The 18,217-nt window shown below is 41.7% G+C and overlaps 1 protein-coding gene across 2 annotated transcripts in view; it reads right to left on the bottom strand.

Annotated features, from left to right (window-relative positions):
- The window catches only part of LOC120540074 (ETS1-related protein), a 31,425-nt gene extending 17,068 nt beyond the window's left edge, over positions 1 to 14,357 (bottom strand). The window contains exons 1-3 of one of the 2 annotated variants that reach the window (XM_039770548.1): positions 14,272 to 14,357; positions 13,838 to 13,933; positions 3,029 to 3,142 (exon numbers count right to left, since the gene is read on the bottom strand). In XM_039770548.1, the coding sequence (XP_039626482.1) occupies positions 3,029 to 3,142; positions 13,838 to 13,928 (205 nt within the window). In that variant the 5' untranslated portion in view covers positions 13,929 to 13,933; positions 14,272 to 14,357. The remainder of the gene's footprint in view (positions 1 to 3,028; positions 3,143 to 13,837; positions 13,934 to 14,271) is intronic. The other variant, XM_039770550.1, reaches the window with a different exon arrangement.
- Between the last annotated feature and the right edge of the window lie 3,860 nt (positions 14,358 to 18,217).

Here is an 18,217-nt window from a genome sequence, read left to right as displayed (position 1 = left end):
CACATTAGAGGGTCACCTTCTGAGCCCATCAGAAGTAAGCACTGCCATGCCAGGACACCGGGCGGCGCGATTGCTGACTCTTCTATCTCTTATGTCACCCACAGCTCTGAGAAGACACCCACTGAGGGCACCTGACTTCACCCCCTCCAGGCCCAGGAGCTATACAAGCAAGGCATCTCATTCGGGAGACGAGCCCACCCACGCTACAGAGCTCCGACCCTGAATCCTGACCGCTCTCCAGAGCCTTTAACATGCAGCCAACTGTCACATTTGGCTTTTACTTCTTTACCGCACCACCAAGCAACTGTTACTTTATGAAAAATTATTTTGAGTAAATGGGGCGACCAGGTTGGCATTCCAACATTTCCTCCTGACTCCTGTCTTGCCCCTGACCGACAACATTGCAGATATATTAGAAATTTTAAAAAATGAAATATCCCATCGACACAAATCCTCAAACCAAGCCCGGATGAAGATATCTACAGACACTCAATCATTTCATCAAGCAGGGTGGGGTCCACCATGGTGATTTCAGCACGTGGACTATCGGTCATTGCATCAAGCGTCTTTGGAGAAAAGTCCCATTGCCATCACAGGCCTGTGTTCAAGTCAGAATGGTAGATCTGCCCCTGACTCTGACTGAACCCTCTGCTATGACACAAACAAGGTGTGATGGAGTCCACCTGTGGTCAATTCAAATGAAAGTCACACACCTGTCTATAGAAGGTCCATAGTTTAGCAAAAGCAAGGCCATGAAGTTGAAGGAATTCCCTGCAGAGCTTAGAAACTCCAACTTCTGTTGAGACACATCGGGGGAAGGCCATGAAATTAACTTCTGCAGCATTTCAGGCTCCCAAGATCTGACAGTGATCTCCATAATTCTTAAATGGAAGAAGTTTGCAAAAACCACGACTCTTCATAGAGCAATTGGGGGAGAAAGGCCATGGTAGGTAGAGGTGACCAAGAACATGATTGGTCACTCTGGCTGAACTTCAGAGAGCCTGTGTGGAGATGGGAGAAACTTCTAGAAGGACAACCACCACTACGACACTCTTTTAATCTGGGCTTGGTGGCAGAATGGCCAAACGTAAGCCTCTCCTCAGTAAAAGACACGTCGGGTGTACAAAAATGTACCGAAAGGAATGTGAGGAGCATGATGGTCAGGTCTGATGAAATCAAAGTATCTCTAATTATTACAATCATGTCTTGAGGAAAACAGGCACTGCTCGTCAACTGTATAATACCACTCCAATAATGAAGGATGGTGGTGGCGGCATCTGGGACTGGGCAACTAGACAGGGTCATGGAGAACGTTTAACGGATATCCTTAATGAAGAGCTGCTCAGAGTGCTGTGGACTTCAAGTGGGGCCAAAGCTTCACCTTCTAACAGGACAAAGCAAAAGATAACACATTAGTGTCTCAGGGACGTGTCTTTGAGTGATCCCGCCAGAGCCTAATCGACCATCTCCGGAGAGACCCTTAAATAGGTGTCCACCGATGGCCTTCACCCAACTAAACTGCTGCAACACTCCACCATTTTGAGCTTTACGACAGAGTCGTCAGACGACCAGTTTACAAAAAGGCACCTAAAGGACCCTCAGACTATGAGAAAGACGATTTTCAAGATTGAACTCTTCAGCCCCAATACTCAGCGTCAAGTCATTAGGAAATCAGGCATCGCTCATCACGTGTGCAATAGCAGTCCAGTGGCGAATCGTGGCGGTGGGGTTGTTATTCAGTAGCAGGGACTGGGAGTCTAGAAAGGGCAGAGGGAAACGTGAACCGAGTGAAGTTCAGAGATATCCTTAATGGACACCTCAGAATACTCCAGACATCAGACTGGGCCGAACGTTCACAAAGCAAAGGGAACACAAGAGCGGCTCAGCGGCTACTCTGGGGATGTCATGGAAAGGTCTGGTCAGAGCCCGGACTTGAACCCAATCAAACATCTCTGGAGAGACCTGAAAATAGCCAACCATTGATGGTCTCTATCCCACCAGACAGAACATGAGAGGATCTGCAAAGAAAAATGGCGGACAAAAACCAAATCCAGGTGTGTAAAGCCTATCACATCAGTTACTTGTAAAATGTATTGCATCTGTCATTCCAACAGATGGTACATCACAAGCATTTATAGTAATAAAATGCATTGCAGTTGTCATTTCTACCGATGGTGCATCACAAACAATAACACTGCTTTTACAAATCCCATACAAAAGGGCGTATAATAGATACAGATGCATTGCATCTGTCATTCCAACAGATGGTACATCAAACATTTATAGTAATAAAATGCATTGCATCTGTCATTCCAACAGATGGTACATCAAACATTTATAGTAATAAAATGCATTGCATCTGTCATTCCAACAGATGGTGCATCACAAACATTTATAGTAATAAAATGCATTGCAGTTGTCATTTCTACCGATGGTGCATCACAAACATTAACACTGCTTTTACGAATCCCATACCAAAGGGCATATTACAGATACATATGTATTGCATCTGTCATTCCAACAGATGGTGCATCACAAACATTTGTAGTTATAAAATAAAATAAATTTTCAGAAGTTTCTAAAATCCTGTTTACTCTTTCTCATTCTGGGGTATTGAGTGTTGTGGATGAGGAAATTTATATAAATGTTGCAAAAGGCTGCAACATAAAATATGAACGAGGTGAGGGGTTCTGAAGACATTTTGAAGGCCCTGGACCTCCTGAAGAAGGGCATATAAAGCCAAAAAAGGAGACACAGAGGAAGAGAAAGAAGATCTCCAGTAGAGAAGAGACACCAGAGGAACCCGACAAGTCCTAAACTGAGGATAGCATTAAATAAAAAATAGGAGGAAGGAGGTCAATCCTGGAATGGCAGAAGGCCAGAGGAGTGAAAGAAGCCCTCAAGTGACCTCACTCAGGTTTGTACCCCATGCTGTCTGGATACCCGTAGATTGGATTAAGCAGGTTCAGTGAACAGATGGATTTTTCCAAATATTTTGTTGATTTGATTTCATTGGTTAAGGTCCTACCTTTAGGATCAAAAAGTGGAATCTCCTTGGCGAATCCGTTGTAAACGTCAGCACACAGCTGAGATCCGAAGCAAAGGGCATCAAATGAAAAAGAGGATTCTTCTCCATTGGGGACTGTGGAGATCAAAAAAAAAAAACATAAAACACTGAGTCCTCTTCTAGAAGATTCTCATTGAATTCTATTTTAATGTTTAAATTGAGACTATTTACTTTTTCATCAGAGAGTTTCAGATCCCCCATTAGATAAGATGGGCCTAAGAGATAAGGAACATGAAAAAAAGCGAGAAAGGGTTTGAACGTCAAAGCAAGGAAGCCGATTCTTTCTGAGTCAGCAGACAAACAAATGAAAACAGCCCGGTCTTGTAAAGCGCTTTGGAGCCCGGAGTTTCAACAAGGAAGCAACGCAACTCAACACACAAACATGAGTAGGAAAAGCTTCAAAGGATCGGAGCGAAAGGAAACACCTTGTACACTTTACACTCAGGGGTTAACGTGTCAGCTGGCCTTTCTTCACTTTTCTATTTTTGGCGTCCCTGCTGCCAGGCCGTGATTACAAAAGTAATTGTTCAGTTTAAAGAAGACGACAACAAAAGAGTCTCGGTGTCTTTACGAGATGGCCGAAGTTTGAGAAAGGAATTGGCGTGTAGAAGATGACGCACAAGTGCAGAAAACAAAGATATGGAATGTGGTTCCATATTGAGAGAGAGGGCGGCCTGGCGGCACAAAGGTTAGCGCTGCTGCCTTCAGGAGAGCTCCAGGACAGTGGGCTGACATCGCACAAAGTTTCAAAGTAATCCCGATTTGTCATAAAAAGAATTCAGCTGGGGACGGTCAGGTGGCACAGTGGTTAGGGTTTCAAGCCCTGCCCAAGCACGGTCGGCATTGACTTCTCTCCAGGCACTCCAATGTCTCTCTACATCCTCAAAATGCAGTCCTGGCTAAGTGGCAACTCTAAACACAAGGGTTTGTGGAATGGCCCCCCTTCCAGTGTTGACTCCTAACTTGTTAACACCTTAATGCAAACATGAAGGTCTAACAGTAAACACTCTTAAAAATCCTGCAAATGCGACAGCACTTTACTGGGTTGAGTGGTTCCTTCAGGAACCGTTGCTGGACAAAGAACCGTTGCATTCTGGGAAAGGGGTCTCCGCATATGAGGCTTTGAAAGGACTCCTAACACGTGGACCAGACAGAATCTTTAATATCTGGAAGGTGAAGTAGCAGAATACAACAACCTGAGCTAAACTTACGTGACTGTTTGTGGCAACAGCCTCCTTAAAATCAGGAACCCGTTGGGATTTTTTTAAACCTGCTATCTGTTCATGGCAGTTCACGCAACTTGTTACAGATTTCAATAGACATTCTTTCTGGAACCTTCATATCGATGGTTCTTCTGGGAACCAAAAATGGTTCCTCTGTGGTATCATACTGAAAAACCACGAAGGCTAATTTATAACCATTTATTAAAAACGGACTTAATGGTACAATGGTAAATCGGTTTGTTTCGATCACGCCGTGCATTTACAAACCTCAGCTCAATGGGTATGCCAGCCCTTACATCCTTCTTACTTTGTGCTTCTGCTCAGTGGACAGTGCCACCTTTTTGTGGATGCCAGACAACATTACGCCTGGGCAATGTTAAGCTTAATAAAAGGTTAAGTATCTGTGTGTCCGTCAGGTTGCTATGCCTCTGTCATTCCAACAGATGGTGCATCACAAACATTTATAGTAATAAAATGCATTGCAGTTGTCATTCCAACAGATGGTGCACCACAAACATTAACACTGCTTTTACAAATCCCCTACCAAAGAGCATATAACAGATACATATGCACTGTATCTGTCACTCCAACAGATGGTGCATCACAAACATTTATAGCACTACAATGCATTGCAGTTGTCATTTCAACAGATGGCACATAACAAACAATAACACCGCTTTTATGTATCCCATACTAAAGGGCATATAACAGATACATATGCACTGCATCTGTCATTCCAACAGATGGTGCACCACAAACATTAACGCTGTTTTAACAAGCCCCATGCCAAAGGGCATGTAAAAGAGACATATGCATTGCATTTGTCAATCCAAAAGATAGTGCGTCATTTGTAATAACAAAATGCATTACAGTTGTCATTCCAACAGGTGACACATCAAAAAAATTAACACTGCTTTTATAAATCCCATACCAAAGGGAATATAAAAGAGACATATGTATTGCATTTCGCATTCCAACAGAAGGCATATTACAAATATTTGTAGTAACACATTTTATTACAAATGTCTGTGATGCACCGTCTGTTGGAAAGACAAATGCAGTGCATTTTATTACTATATGCATTGCAAAATACATTCCAATAGATAGAGCGCTGCAGACAGGAATGGTGAGTTCTACTTTGATTTAGATTTCAGTTTGTCTTAGACGGATAGCATGGCTAGTATTACACACACACACACACACACACACAGAGAAAAAGGTCATACTTTTAATAAAAGTTTTTAAAAATGTCAAATAGACAATTAACTATCTCTCAACTTACATATGAAATTTACGAAACAGCTGCCAAAAATGGTTCCCCTGTGGTATCATACTGAAGAACCACGATGGCTCCTTTATTTTTAGGAGTGTACCTTACCATTAAAAAATGACACGCATGAATCCTGAGCCCCATTATTAACCTTGCCAAGTTTGCACGAACATCTGTAGAACTTCAGTGGAATTCATGAAGGACCACGTCATTCAGTCAAGGCATCTTTACATATGAAATTCTTTCCATGGGCTTTGAAAATGGTTTCTAATATGTGGATGAAACAGAAATCTCTCATCTTTAGAATTCATCAGTAGGCTACCTAACAGGACAAGAACAGGTCACTAGATAGAAAACGTGTCGTTGTATGCAGGAAGAAGTCCTTTTGAAGCCAGGACCCCACAAATCTGTTATCATCTCATTTACGGATCTTACCAAATAAAAGGATCTTTCTGGAAGGTTCATGTGGGGAACCAAAAGTGGTTCCTCTATGGCAGTGGTTCTCAAACTGTGGGGTGAGCCCCCTAGGGGAGTGCAAAGTAACAAAAAGGGGGACGCAAAGATGTGAAAAAAAAGAAAACAAGAATCGAAAATATGAAAAATACATCTATTGAAACCAAAAACAAATGAACTTAAACTACATTCTGATGCTAGAAAAATGAAAACAGAGTTAGATAAATGTCGACAAAAGTTAAGTTGGTATAATAAAATATGCGTCTATGTTATATCATTAATTTAAAAAGAACAAATTGGTATTAGTGGGTTCCTTTCAAAAAAACGTTAGGGGTGGCACGAATAAAACTGTTATGAAAACTCGGGTCACAAATACATAAAGGTTGAGAAACACTAGAGGAACCGTCAAATACCGTAATTCTACCATTCAATTATGAATTCTTCTCATCATTTGCTATCGTAATGACCTATCATATGATCATATGGTTAAGGTCCTACCATATTTCTATCATATGATCAGAAAGCTCAGAATCAGAGCGGGAAATCCATCCATCCACTATCCACCCCGCTATATCCTAATACAGGGTCACAGGGGTCTGCTGGAGCCAATCCCAGCCAACACAGGGCACAAGGCAGGAAACAAACCCCAGACAACAAAGCCTGTGCTGCCGCCCGCGGTCACCCCATCTGTGAAATCGTCAGGACTTTGTGAACGGCCAGATTTCGAGGTGCTCTCCATATTTTGTTTTTTTCTTATTTGTCAAAAACACGTCCTGTATACAAATAAGAGCCGTGCTAAAAATAAAACTGAACACAAAAGAGCCAACTGAAGCCCAAGGACGCAGATTAAAAATGTGCTCTTTAGGCATTAAATTATTCAATTCACTGAATGCTGTTTTTAAATACAGTAACACACTCACACACACACACACACACACACCATCCCACCCTCCTCAAATAAAAACAACTAAACTGTTGATTCGAAGGAGATGAGGGCCTCAAAAATAGGAAAGGATCTGACATTATCACAAGTCCCAGAAACCAATTGACAAGATTAAGGGAGCAGGAGAGAGGGGAGGACATTCCAAAATCTCCATGGAGAGGAAGTCTGGAAATGAGGATTAGGAAGTGAACACATCTTCCACTTGGGCCCCCGCAATTGACAGGGGGGGGTTATAGGGAAGGGGGGGGGGGTCTAGAAAAAGCAGTTAATATTTCTAAGTAAATAAGCTACGGTTTTGCAGTTCTGTTCACAGCTCAACCTCAAAGTTTTCAAAATTATAACCCGCACGGATTTCTTTTTTTTTTTTGGCAAATCAACCAAATGTAAATCTGTCCCATTGTCTTTTTTGGCTCTTCTCAAACATTCTGTCCCATTATGGCTAAAAAAAAAAAAAATCACAGAAAGTGTAAAATAAAATCAATGCACCCTTCAGAAAGTTGATGGCCGGGTCACACTCTTAAAAAATAAAGGTGCCAGAGCGATGCCATAGGGGAGCCATTTTGGGTTCCCGATAGAACCAACCGCACGGAACTTCCACAGAGAGAGCCTTAGTTTAATTAGACGGTGACAAGTTCCACAAATTGCCGTAAATTTGTCAAACGCCGGCGGCTTCCTGCTTTTAGAACGACTCTTGCTGCATAAAAGCTCACAGATTCGGCTCAGGCTTTCTTGATCTGTTGTGTCCTGTTGGGTCGGCCTGCCATACCTTGAAGATTTCGGCTTCTCAAAGTCAAAAACACCCGATTTCATATGCAAAGGGCCCTTCTTAGAAGGAAATGGTTCTTTGTCAAGTAACGTTTGACAGCCCAGTAAGCTGCCATTTTAGAAACACTCTTTTCAGATCTACTGTCCTCTCCGTCTTACAGTGTATTGTCTTCTGTATTGTATTCTCTTTCAAAATGGTCTACAAGATAAACTAACAGTAGATATGCTAAGGGGACTAAACTCACCTCTGCAGTGACATTCACGTCTCAGGTGACTCTTCCTATGAAGTCAGCAGACGGATTGGGAGAACATGGGCCAGGAGGTCACTGGACAGGGGTATGTGGTGCCCCCGATCAGGGCCATCTTGACAGCATCATAGGCCCCCCAGGTAAAACAGTTCCCTGTGGCCCCTCACCTGCACGACCACTCAGGAAGTCACAACATAGATTAGCATGAGGCCCAGCGTGCCCATGCGTTAAGATGGCCCTGCTCCCGATATCTCTGCAAAAGAACTAAAGTCCAAGTCTTTAGAGTCCTGGTGTTCCCTGTCTGTGAGACATGGACGCTATCCAGCGACCTGAGACTGAGACTGGACCCCTTTGGGTCCTTGGGTACCGCCAGTTTGACTTTGTGTCCCGAATGAGGCACATGACCTGCACTGTGAGGGGGCATCAGTTACAGCACTACAGCCATGTGGCGCCATTACCCGAGGGTGATCCGGCTCATTGTTGAGGACCAGGCCAAGGGGTCGCCCATATAACACCTGGCTGCGGCAGATAGATGGTCATTTCTGGAGGGTGGGACTGGCCAACCAGGATCCCAAGCTGTTTCGTTGTGTGGTGGGTGTGACAACATGCTGTACCAGTGCCTGCCCCCCCGACCTGACCTGACCTGACCTGACCTGATGATTTATCAGTGTGGCTTAGTGGTTAAAGCTTTGGACTTCAAAACATGGGGTTATGACTTCAAATCCCACTGCTGACACCACCAAAACCTGGGGTTATGACTTCAAATCCCACTTCTGACACCACTGCCTTACATAAGAACGTCTCTTCACCTAGTTGTGCACCAATTTGAAAAACAAAAGAATTGGAACCAATTGTATCTCAAATGAAGTACAATGCATTGGATAAAGGTGTTAATGAAATCAGTAAATTGAAATGTGTAACTCCTAGGTTGTCTACTTGGTATGAGATGCTGCTATTTTAAGGGTGTAGTACATAGTGTACATCCGGGAGAATGTCAGGTGCATAAATCAGTTTACTTCTCTTACTCATTACCAGCAATGTTATCCAGCCATTACCCAACCTGCTAGATCCTAACTACAGGGTCACGGGGGTCTGCTGGAGCCAATCCCAGCCAACACAGGGCGCAAGGCAGGAAACAAACCCCGGGCAGGGCGCCAGCCCAACACAGAGCAATGTTATAATACTTTTAATATTTTTGGTTCCTGAAAGGACCATCCACATGGAACTTTAAGATCTTTTACTCATGTAGTCCATAAAAAGTTCCACAAATAGCCACAAACAGAGGATAAAAGATTTGTCCAATACTAATAGTTTTAGAAGGACTCATAATAACAGACTCCATTCAAGTATACTTGATCTGCTGTGCCCTGCTAGGTTGTCCACCATACATTTAAGATGTCCATTTAATCCACAAAGCCTTTTCAAAGCCCAGAGACCCAATTTCATATTCAAAGACCCCCATCACAGCATGAAGGGCTTCTTTGTCAAGTAATGGAACCACAGAACTCAGAAAAGTGCCAAGAAAGGTGACCCAAAGAACCCAAAGGTCACACTAAGGGACCTCCAGAGAACCTGTGTGAAGAGAGGTTAGGTTTAGTTAATGGATGGATGGATGGATGGATGGATGGATGGATGGGTGGGTGGAAGGTCCAGAAAGCACTTTGTTTATTTCAATCTGTAACAAGTTCCATAAATCACTATGAAGAGATGATAACAGATTAGTGAAACACCGGTGGGCTCTGGATTTTTAAAGGACTCTCGCTGCATTCAGTCACAGGGGGGCTCAGTTCAGGTTTTCTTCATCTCTCACCATTGGGCACATCTGACATCAAAGATTTCTTGCCCACATATTAAGAACTTTTTCAGAGTCCAATTTCTAAAGACCCCTTCTCAGAATGAAATGGTTCTTTTGTCAAGTAACATTGCAAGCAGTAAGTTGCCATTATGTAGTGACTTATGGATCTGTCTGTCGACCAGGAACTGCACAAAGCAGCAGAGAGCCAAGTTAAAAGAGTTCATATTAAGAGTTCATGCCAGTCTCAGCTTCCTCTACTTTACTAACAGACACAACAGCACTAACTTCATTTAGACATTTAAAATACTGAATAAAACGCAGCTCAGGTGCATTCCAGGGTTTTATAGCATGGAGGGGGAAAAGGGTAATGATTACCAGGGGCCCACTGGGTGGGGGGCACTTGAAGCCGGGAATGAAAAGGACGTGTGCCAGGCATGGATGGAGAGGAAGGGCCCCACAGAGACAGGGCAAAGAGTTCTGTGTGCTACACCCCTGATTATAGACACAAATAATTGTAACAATAATAAAAAATCAATTTGACAGATGAGAGGAACCCGTTCAGTCCGTCCCAAACATGATTAAAAAATAATAATATCAAACACTGAACAACAAAAATGGCACATGGCAAATAAAATGCATCAGGTCTTTGAAAATGGCATGAAAGGAAACACCATCCAGTTCTATTGGAGGGCAAGAGAGGAGAGCAAAGGTGCAGAAAATAAATCTGTGGGGGGTACCAAGGCCTAAAAGACCACCCAACCTTCCAACATACACAAATGTGGCCACATTTATCAAATCTCCTTGTGAGAAAAATTGCCTGTAGCTTTCTAACAGATACAGCCTGTCACCTGGATGATAATAAGAATTAAAGTAGGAAGCCAAGTATCATTTGCCTTTTAATAATCTCAGATTCACGTATATGCTTAAAAATAAAAGGTGCCCTGCGGTGGGCTGGCGCCCTGCCCGGGGTTTGTTTCCTGCCTTGTGCCCTGTGTTGACTGGGATTGGCTCCAGCAGACCCCCGTGACCCTGTAGTTAGGAGATAGTGGGTTGGATAATGGAAAGATGGATGAAAGGTGCCAGTCTGTTACTATTATTACTCTCAGGCATGTGTGAATGTGTTCAGTTTATTCTGAAATTCCCCTCACAACCCCTAAGATGTGTGTGCGTGACAATCTTCAAAATAAAAGGTGCCAAAGTCCCCGTCTATCTATCTATTATATAGTGCCTTTCACTCTATCTATTATATAGTGCCTTTCATACCAATAATTCTATCTACACTCTTAAAAATGGTGATGCCAATGTGGTTCTTCAGACTAATGCCATATTGCAACAATTTTTGGTTCCCAGAGGAACCATCGACATGAAGTTTCCATAAAGAACCTTCCTTAATTTAGATCCGTAACCCGCTCCATAAATAACTATAGAGGGAGGACGTGTGTGTTGTTACATCAACGGGTTTCCGATTTCAGAAGGACTCTCGATGCACACAATGACACGGGCTACAATCGGGTTCTCTTGGTCTGTTCATATCCAGCTATACACCTCTGATGTATTTTAAAGATTATTAAGATTTCTCTTTTCTCCACATATTAGGAACCTTTCCCAAACCCAAAGAGTCGACTGCACATTCAAATAAGGACATGGCCCTTTGTCAAGCAAGAGTTCTGTAAAGGAAGCACACAACCCAGAACTATTTTAAAATGTACTGGATCCTCCTGAGGATTTTTGTGTTAGACAATAATGGAATCTTGTCTTAGTCTGCTTCTGGGATGGCATTAAGTGCTGCCAGGGTGGGATCCGCCTTCTCATGGCCCTAAATTGGAGTAAGTTGCCTTGAGGATATAATGGCTTAGCTCAACACTTTTATCCAAGGTGACTTGAGAGATGAAGACAGGTGACAGCTGTTTCCCGATATTTGTTTTTTTGTCAGAATAGGCTCAATGGTGGAGCAGTGGTAAGCGCTGATACCTCACAGTAAGGAGGCCAGGGTTTACAGGACATCCTGGGTCCTTCCTACGTGGAGTTTGCATGTTCTTCCTGTGTCTGTGTCCTCCCACTGTCCAAAAACACGCAGGTTAGGTCAATTGGCAACACTAAAATGGCCCTGATGTATGTATGTGTGTGTGTGTGTAAAATACTAGCCATGATATCCATCTAAAATGAATTGAAATCTAAATCAAAGCAGAACTCTTTGTTCGTGTTTGCAGTGTTCTGTCTATTTGGAATGTAATTTAAAATGCCTGTATTAAAAAATGCACTGCATTTGTCATTCCAACAGATGGCGCATCACAGACAGTTGTTATAAAATGCATTACTACAACGTGTGTTCACACTGTGCCCAGATTTTGTTCCTGCCTTATGCCCTGTGCCTGCTGGGATTGGCCACTGCAGCCCTGGTCTGGATTAAGCAGATTAGAAAATGGCATCTAACTTTAGGATCAAGCAGGTGGACTGAACCAGTAACTGTTTGGTTTAAAGCTCAGGGACTAAACCAGTACACCATTCAGCCCCCTTTACTTACTGTAGGAACAAGTAAAGAAGCAGATAACCAGGTTCAGAAGTTAGAGAGACCCCCAAAAGAGTCAATTCTAGGAGAAGCCGGAAGTCTAACCCCAACTGTTATAATTAACCAAGCCATTACAGTAAAACCATTGGGTGTATGTGTAAAAAAAAAATCCCCCATCCCCTAAGCCAGGGGTGTCCAACTGCAATCCTGGTGGGCCACAGTGACTGCAGGTTTTCATTCAAATCCTTTTCTTAATTAGTGGCCCATTTCTATTGTCTTAATTTGCTTTTTAAGCAAAGTAATTGTTTCATTTTTTTCCCTTAATTAGCAATCAAACAAAAATGAAATAGTAAATGAGCCAACTCATGACCAGCTACCCCGTGTCCGTCATACAACATCTGAAAATAAAGAAAGCGTGAAGGCCTCAGAGATGTTGATCTTCTGTCCCCAAATTAGGTTGAGGGTGCTCTTCGAAAAACTAAAGTCAACCATTTTAGAAATGTCTGCTGTGGCCGAATAAAAGCAGCAGCAGGTCCATGGAATTAAATAATGGGTTTAATTAATCAGCTTCTAATTAAGGAATTGGTTGGAATGAAATTGTTTGGAGTTTTAGGCCCTGACTTTGCTGGTCAGCTCTTGGCTCATTTCACATCTCATCTTTATTTGTCAGCCATTTAAGGGGGAAAAGGAAGCAATTAGGAAGACTGGGGGTTACAAAAACACAACCATTAAAATGAGGGGCAAACAAAGTCACTTAACAGCAGAAAATTGGACACCGATGAAGAGAGTAACAGGAAGGGAAACTGGCAGCCACCACCTCCCTGCGGTCAGCGGAGATGGACACCCCTGCCCTAAAACTTGCAGGTGGGATTATCAAATCCAGAGAGCGAGTGTAGGGATGGGTGTGAGTGGGCTGGCATGCCGCTGTGGACCCCTGCTGCCTTGAATTGGATTAAGAGTGTTTCATAATATTGCATTAGCCCATTTTAAGTTGTTGTTCCTCTCTTAGCTATTACCTAACGTATTCATTGAATGTTGTCTTTACTTAGCGACAATCAAATCTTAATGTTTGGGAAAAAAAAATAATCTCCACCTCTCCACTGGGAGGGTTATGGGAAATAAACTCACATCCAATTGTATTCAAATGTGTTACGACAACACGTTGCACAATACGCAACCAGATGAACGAGCCACTTGGTGGGGACCGACATGGACGTCACGACGTGTGACACATTTGCGAGACATGAATCCTCAACCTGTAATTGTTTAGTGCTGGGAAACTCCTGTATGTGCTGTCCCTTAGGGAATGAATTAGTAGGCACGGCCATTAAAGGACTTGGCCTTCATCGTGCCCTTGTTTACATGCGCATGCCAAACCACTCCAATTTTTCCAGTGTTGTGAAAGTGTCTTTGTTCTTTAGCTTGTTCTGTTGGATTTCTTTGACAAAGTGAAATCATTTCTTAAAGATTCAATCGAAAGACTTGTGAAATGATACATATAGACTATTGAATACTCAAAATCTCAATACAGTCCGATTCAAGAATTATTCAAATACTCGCTTACCCTGTGATGCCAGGTCCAGGCCAGATGGGACCTCTTGAGTCCTGAAGTCCTCGCAGTAGTAACTTGAGTGATAGATTTCCATTGCTGACATTGACCCTTGATGTAAAATGATAAGGATGTTAACTTTTAATTGCAAGACACGAGATATTCAAATGCATCAATTCTCTTTTGAAGTAAGCAATCAATACAAGTTCAACAATTGGCCATTCACGTTCTTACTTTTTATTGATAAATAAAGTGGTATAGAAAAAGATTCACTTTTCAGTTAACTTTCTCGCATTCTTATGCTTTGCTGAACTGAAAGAAAGAAAGAAAAAAAAAAGAAAGAAAGAAAGAAAGAAAGAAAGAGCGCCGATCAGATTAAACTGAGCCCCCCAGTTTTCCAAGACCACCATCATACGTTACATTTCAAACTCCTGAGCATGAAGACTCACCGGGCTTATTATCTCTGACTCTGTGACTCGCTCGCTCGCTCGCACTCCCCTCAGCTCGTCAATGCCGCTGCTCTTCTGGTCCCCGGTCAGTTATAACAGGCGGGCTTCTCTCATTGGCTGTCGCGTACTTTGGCTTCGTGACTTTTTTTTTTCCTCCGGCGCGCCGACTTCTCGACGTCACAGCCCGCGAGTCACGAGCGCAGATTGAAAAGTCAAATTTGGGCTGAGATTGCAGGCGCGACTGCGTTAATCTTCCAGCCATTCATTTATTTATATTTTATGGATGTAAAGTAAAATTAAATAAATCGAAGGAAATGCCGTATTTGTACCTATACATGCAAAAGGTGCTATATAAATAAAGTGTATTATTCGTTTATTTTTAGTTTACTGGGTGTTGTTCGTTTTTCGATAAACGATCCAAAACAAGGCATTTCTGTTCATATACTTTCCTGCGGGGGGCTGCGGTGGGATTTCTCTTCCTCTAATCTGCTATCGCCGCATCGGCTTCATGCCAGGCAACACTCATTGCCAGCCATTAATTTATTTGCATTTATGGGTGTACTGAGTCGTCGAGATTAGGGGATGCCTAAAAAATGGACGCGTTTATTTGTGTTTTCAAAGGCGTTAGACGTGTTATAACGCACGGAGGGTCATTTTATTTTAAATTTTAAATATTAACCCTCCTCCGTCTGAACGTCCGAAATGTTTCCTCTAACACCATCGACTAAAATGGGGTCATGTTTGACAGTAGTTTTATGCATTAGACTTATTTTGGATAGCTTTTATTGCTACCTCCGTATTCTGTAAGTGCCTTGAGCATGGGAAAGGCGCTATATAAATAAAATGCATTATTATTATTACATATATACAATTAAAATTCAAACATATTTGTTATTTTATAATTTGTGTACAGTAGGGAGAAAATAAACACGTCGTAAATTTCAACAAGCGTCATATTTGTTTAAAATGAAACATCTATCGCCTGATAAAAAACAAAAAAGATTTATAAAAGGACTTGTTAATAATGAAAGAAGCAAATGAGTCCAAACTGGGTTTGCAGTTCACACAAACGGCACCTTCTTATCAATCCCGGTTCTTTACTGTTGGCTCGATATCATCCTGGCAAGAGTTCTTTGATTGTGAAATTTGATTCTTTGGGGTATGAAAAGGCTCCTAATATGTGGAGAAAACAGAAAAATAGAATGAATAGTATAAGTGTCCAGGACAGACAACGAAGTGCTTCTGCATGTAGCAGGAGTCCTTTAAAAGTAAACCCTAATCTGATATCATTTATTCGCGCTTTTATGGAAATTGTTACAGATTTAATTTAATAAAGGTTCTTTCTGGAATCCTCATGTGGGTGGAAATCAAAAATGTTTCCCCTACATGGCATCGCGCTGAAGAATCTTTTATCATTAGGAGTTGCGGACCAATGAAGAAAGTACAGGCAGGGCATCTCTTAATATATTTATTCATAAACCAAGATTAGTGGGGTGTCCTACTAGAAGTTTCTCCATCTCCACACAGGTTCTCTGGAGGTCCGTCAGAGTGACCACTGGGTTCTTGGTGGCCTTTCTTACACGGTTCTGTCGTGCGTGGCACTTACTGGGTTGTGTGGTTCCATTGCTTGACAAAGAACAATTTCATTTTGTGAAGAGCTCTTTGCGTATGAAGATGGTCCTTAGAATATTTAATTATGTGGAAAAAACAGAAAACTTTAATGTTAGGGTTGGCTGCCCAACTTGATATACGAATAAAGCAAAAAAAAAAAGAACTGAGCCCCTGCGATTCTATGCGCAAGAGCCTCCTTAAAATCAGAAACCCCTTGGAGTTTCACACAACTCTTCTCACCTCTCCCTGGTTATGAAACTTTTTACACATCAAACTAAAAGGCTCTTTCTGAAACGTTCAAGTGGATAGTTCATTTGGGAATCAAGAAATGGTTCCACTATGTAGGACCACCATTATGGCACCTTGATTTTTTTAAGATTAGTTCTGGACAGATGAAGGAAGCGCATCTTTTAATCTTCTAACACATTCAGAATCGTCCAGTTTTCTTTTCTCGTTATTCAAATCTGAAAAGGCAAAAAAAGGAAATAAATTGACATGATTATAAATCCATTTTTGCCTAAAATGGGTCAAATTTGACCCATTAACTTATTTATACAATAAATTCAAAAATTGAACATTGAGGAAATATTTCGGTAAGCCGTTTTATAAATGAATTATTGAAAGGCGGATATTAAAACTTTCACTTAAAAGGTTTTCAAAAATTCGGGAAAACAGCATTTTAGGTCTAATTTGATCTAATTTTAAAAAGTTCATATAATTTAATAACAATTAATGTTCCTTCTAAAAATAACATTTATGATTTGCAACAACACGTCCTTACATCCATCCAACCCGCTATATCCTAACTACAGGGTCTGCTGGAGCCAATCCCAGCCAACACAAGGCGCAAGGCAGGAAACAAACCCCGGGCAGGTCGCCAGCCCACCGCAGACATCCATTAACATTTTTCTTCTTTTTAAAATAATTTTTATTTGATTTTCGTAAAGCGGAAGCACAGCAACGACGTACTAGTTAATCAAACAAATAATAATAACAGAAAACGACAATTTACTTTAAATCCAGAAAAATCAAGGAAAAAATAAATACGCAAACATTGTTCATTTATAATAAACTGAGAGAAAGCAAATCACAATGTACAGTTACTCGACAAATTAAACAAATAAAACGCCATCGTCATATACACTCATTAATTTTTCATGACCATTTATTTAGTCGTAGCAGCGGGTTTTTACAATTTTTGAGAGCAAAACCAAAAGGCACGTATTGTGAAAAATCGAAAATAATGAATGAACGATATAAAGCAATAAGGCATTTGTGCCTATATGCATGGAAATGCGCTATATAAATAAAATCTGTGATTGCTTTTGTATTTTTTGGTTTGCCTGTTGTTGTTTGTTTTTCTATAGTACTAGGGTGTTGTACCGTGTTAGCCATTATGAATGTAGAGAAAAGTCAAGCAAAATGACACCTTTTATTGACTAACTAAAAAAATTACAATATGAAAGCTTTCGAGGCAACTAGGCTTGAGTTGCCTCGAAAGCTTGCATATTGTAATCTTTTTAGTTAGCCAATAAAAGGTGTCATTTTGCTTTGTTTTTCTATAAACTTTTGATCCTGAAAACAAAGCATTTTTGCCTAGTTACTTTCCTAGTTTTTGGGGGGCTGTGGTGGGATTTCTCTTCCTCTCCCTGCAATCGCCGCAGCGGCTTCATGCCTGGCGCGCGTATTTTGATTGATCGTTTACGGCAGTGAAGTGGGCGTGGCTTTGTGGTCATTTAGCGCAGAAGGCTGCTTTCTGTTTTCCGAGCCCCTTCAAATAAACTTGACGTGGTCTTTAAAGTTCTGCAGCTCTTCGGCCTCCTTCGTGCTGAACTCCGCTTGCCGATTCAGACTGGGCTGTGGAAGTCCGGAGTCTTCACTTTTAAAAATAAAAGTTCCAAAATAATGTGCTTATTCAGAACGATGCCAAAGGGAAAATGTTGTGGTTCCCTAAAGAATTATTCTTATGAAATTTTGTAAAGCATTTTACAATAATAAACATGAATAAATGATAAGGCTCAGTTCAGGTTCTTGATTTGCTCTATCTTTCTATCTAGGTGGCCTATAGACATTAAAGATTTCTGTACTAAATGGCTCTTTTGACAAGAAATTGCTTGACGATGAGCCAGTAAACTGCCATTAAAGAACCAGGGGTCTTAATAGTGTGGAACTGGATATTCCTATACGGGACCGTAAGCAGCGGATGTTGGAAATGCTGCACCCCGTCACTCTGCCATTGCCGGCATGCTGTCTCATTTGGAACTTCATTCAGTGCAGTAGCTCGAGTTCGTGCAGCTCGGGGCGGGGCGGTGCTTCAATTTGCCGCCCTCCAACA

Source organism: Polypterus senegalus, chromosome 12, assembly GCF_016835505.1.
Source record: "Polypterus senegalus isolate Bchr_013 chromosome 12, ASM1683550v1, whole genome shotgun sequence".
NCBI lineage: Eukaryota > Metazoa > Chordata > Cladistia > Polypteriformes > Polypteridae > Polypterus > Polypterus senegalus.
This window is presented reverse-complemented; position numbering and strand designations above follow the sequence as displayed.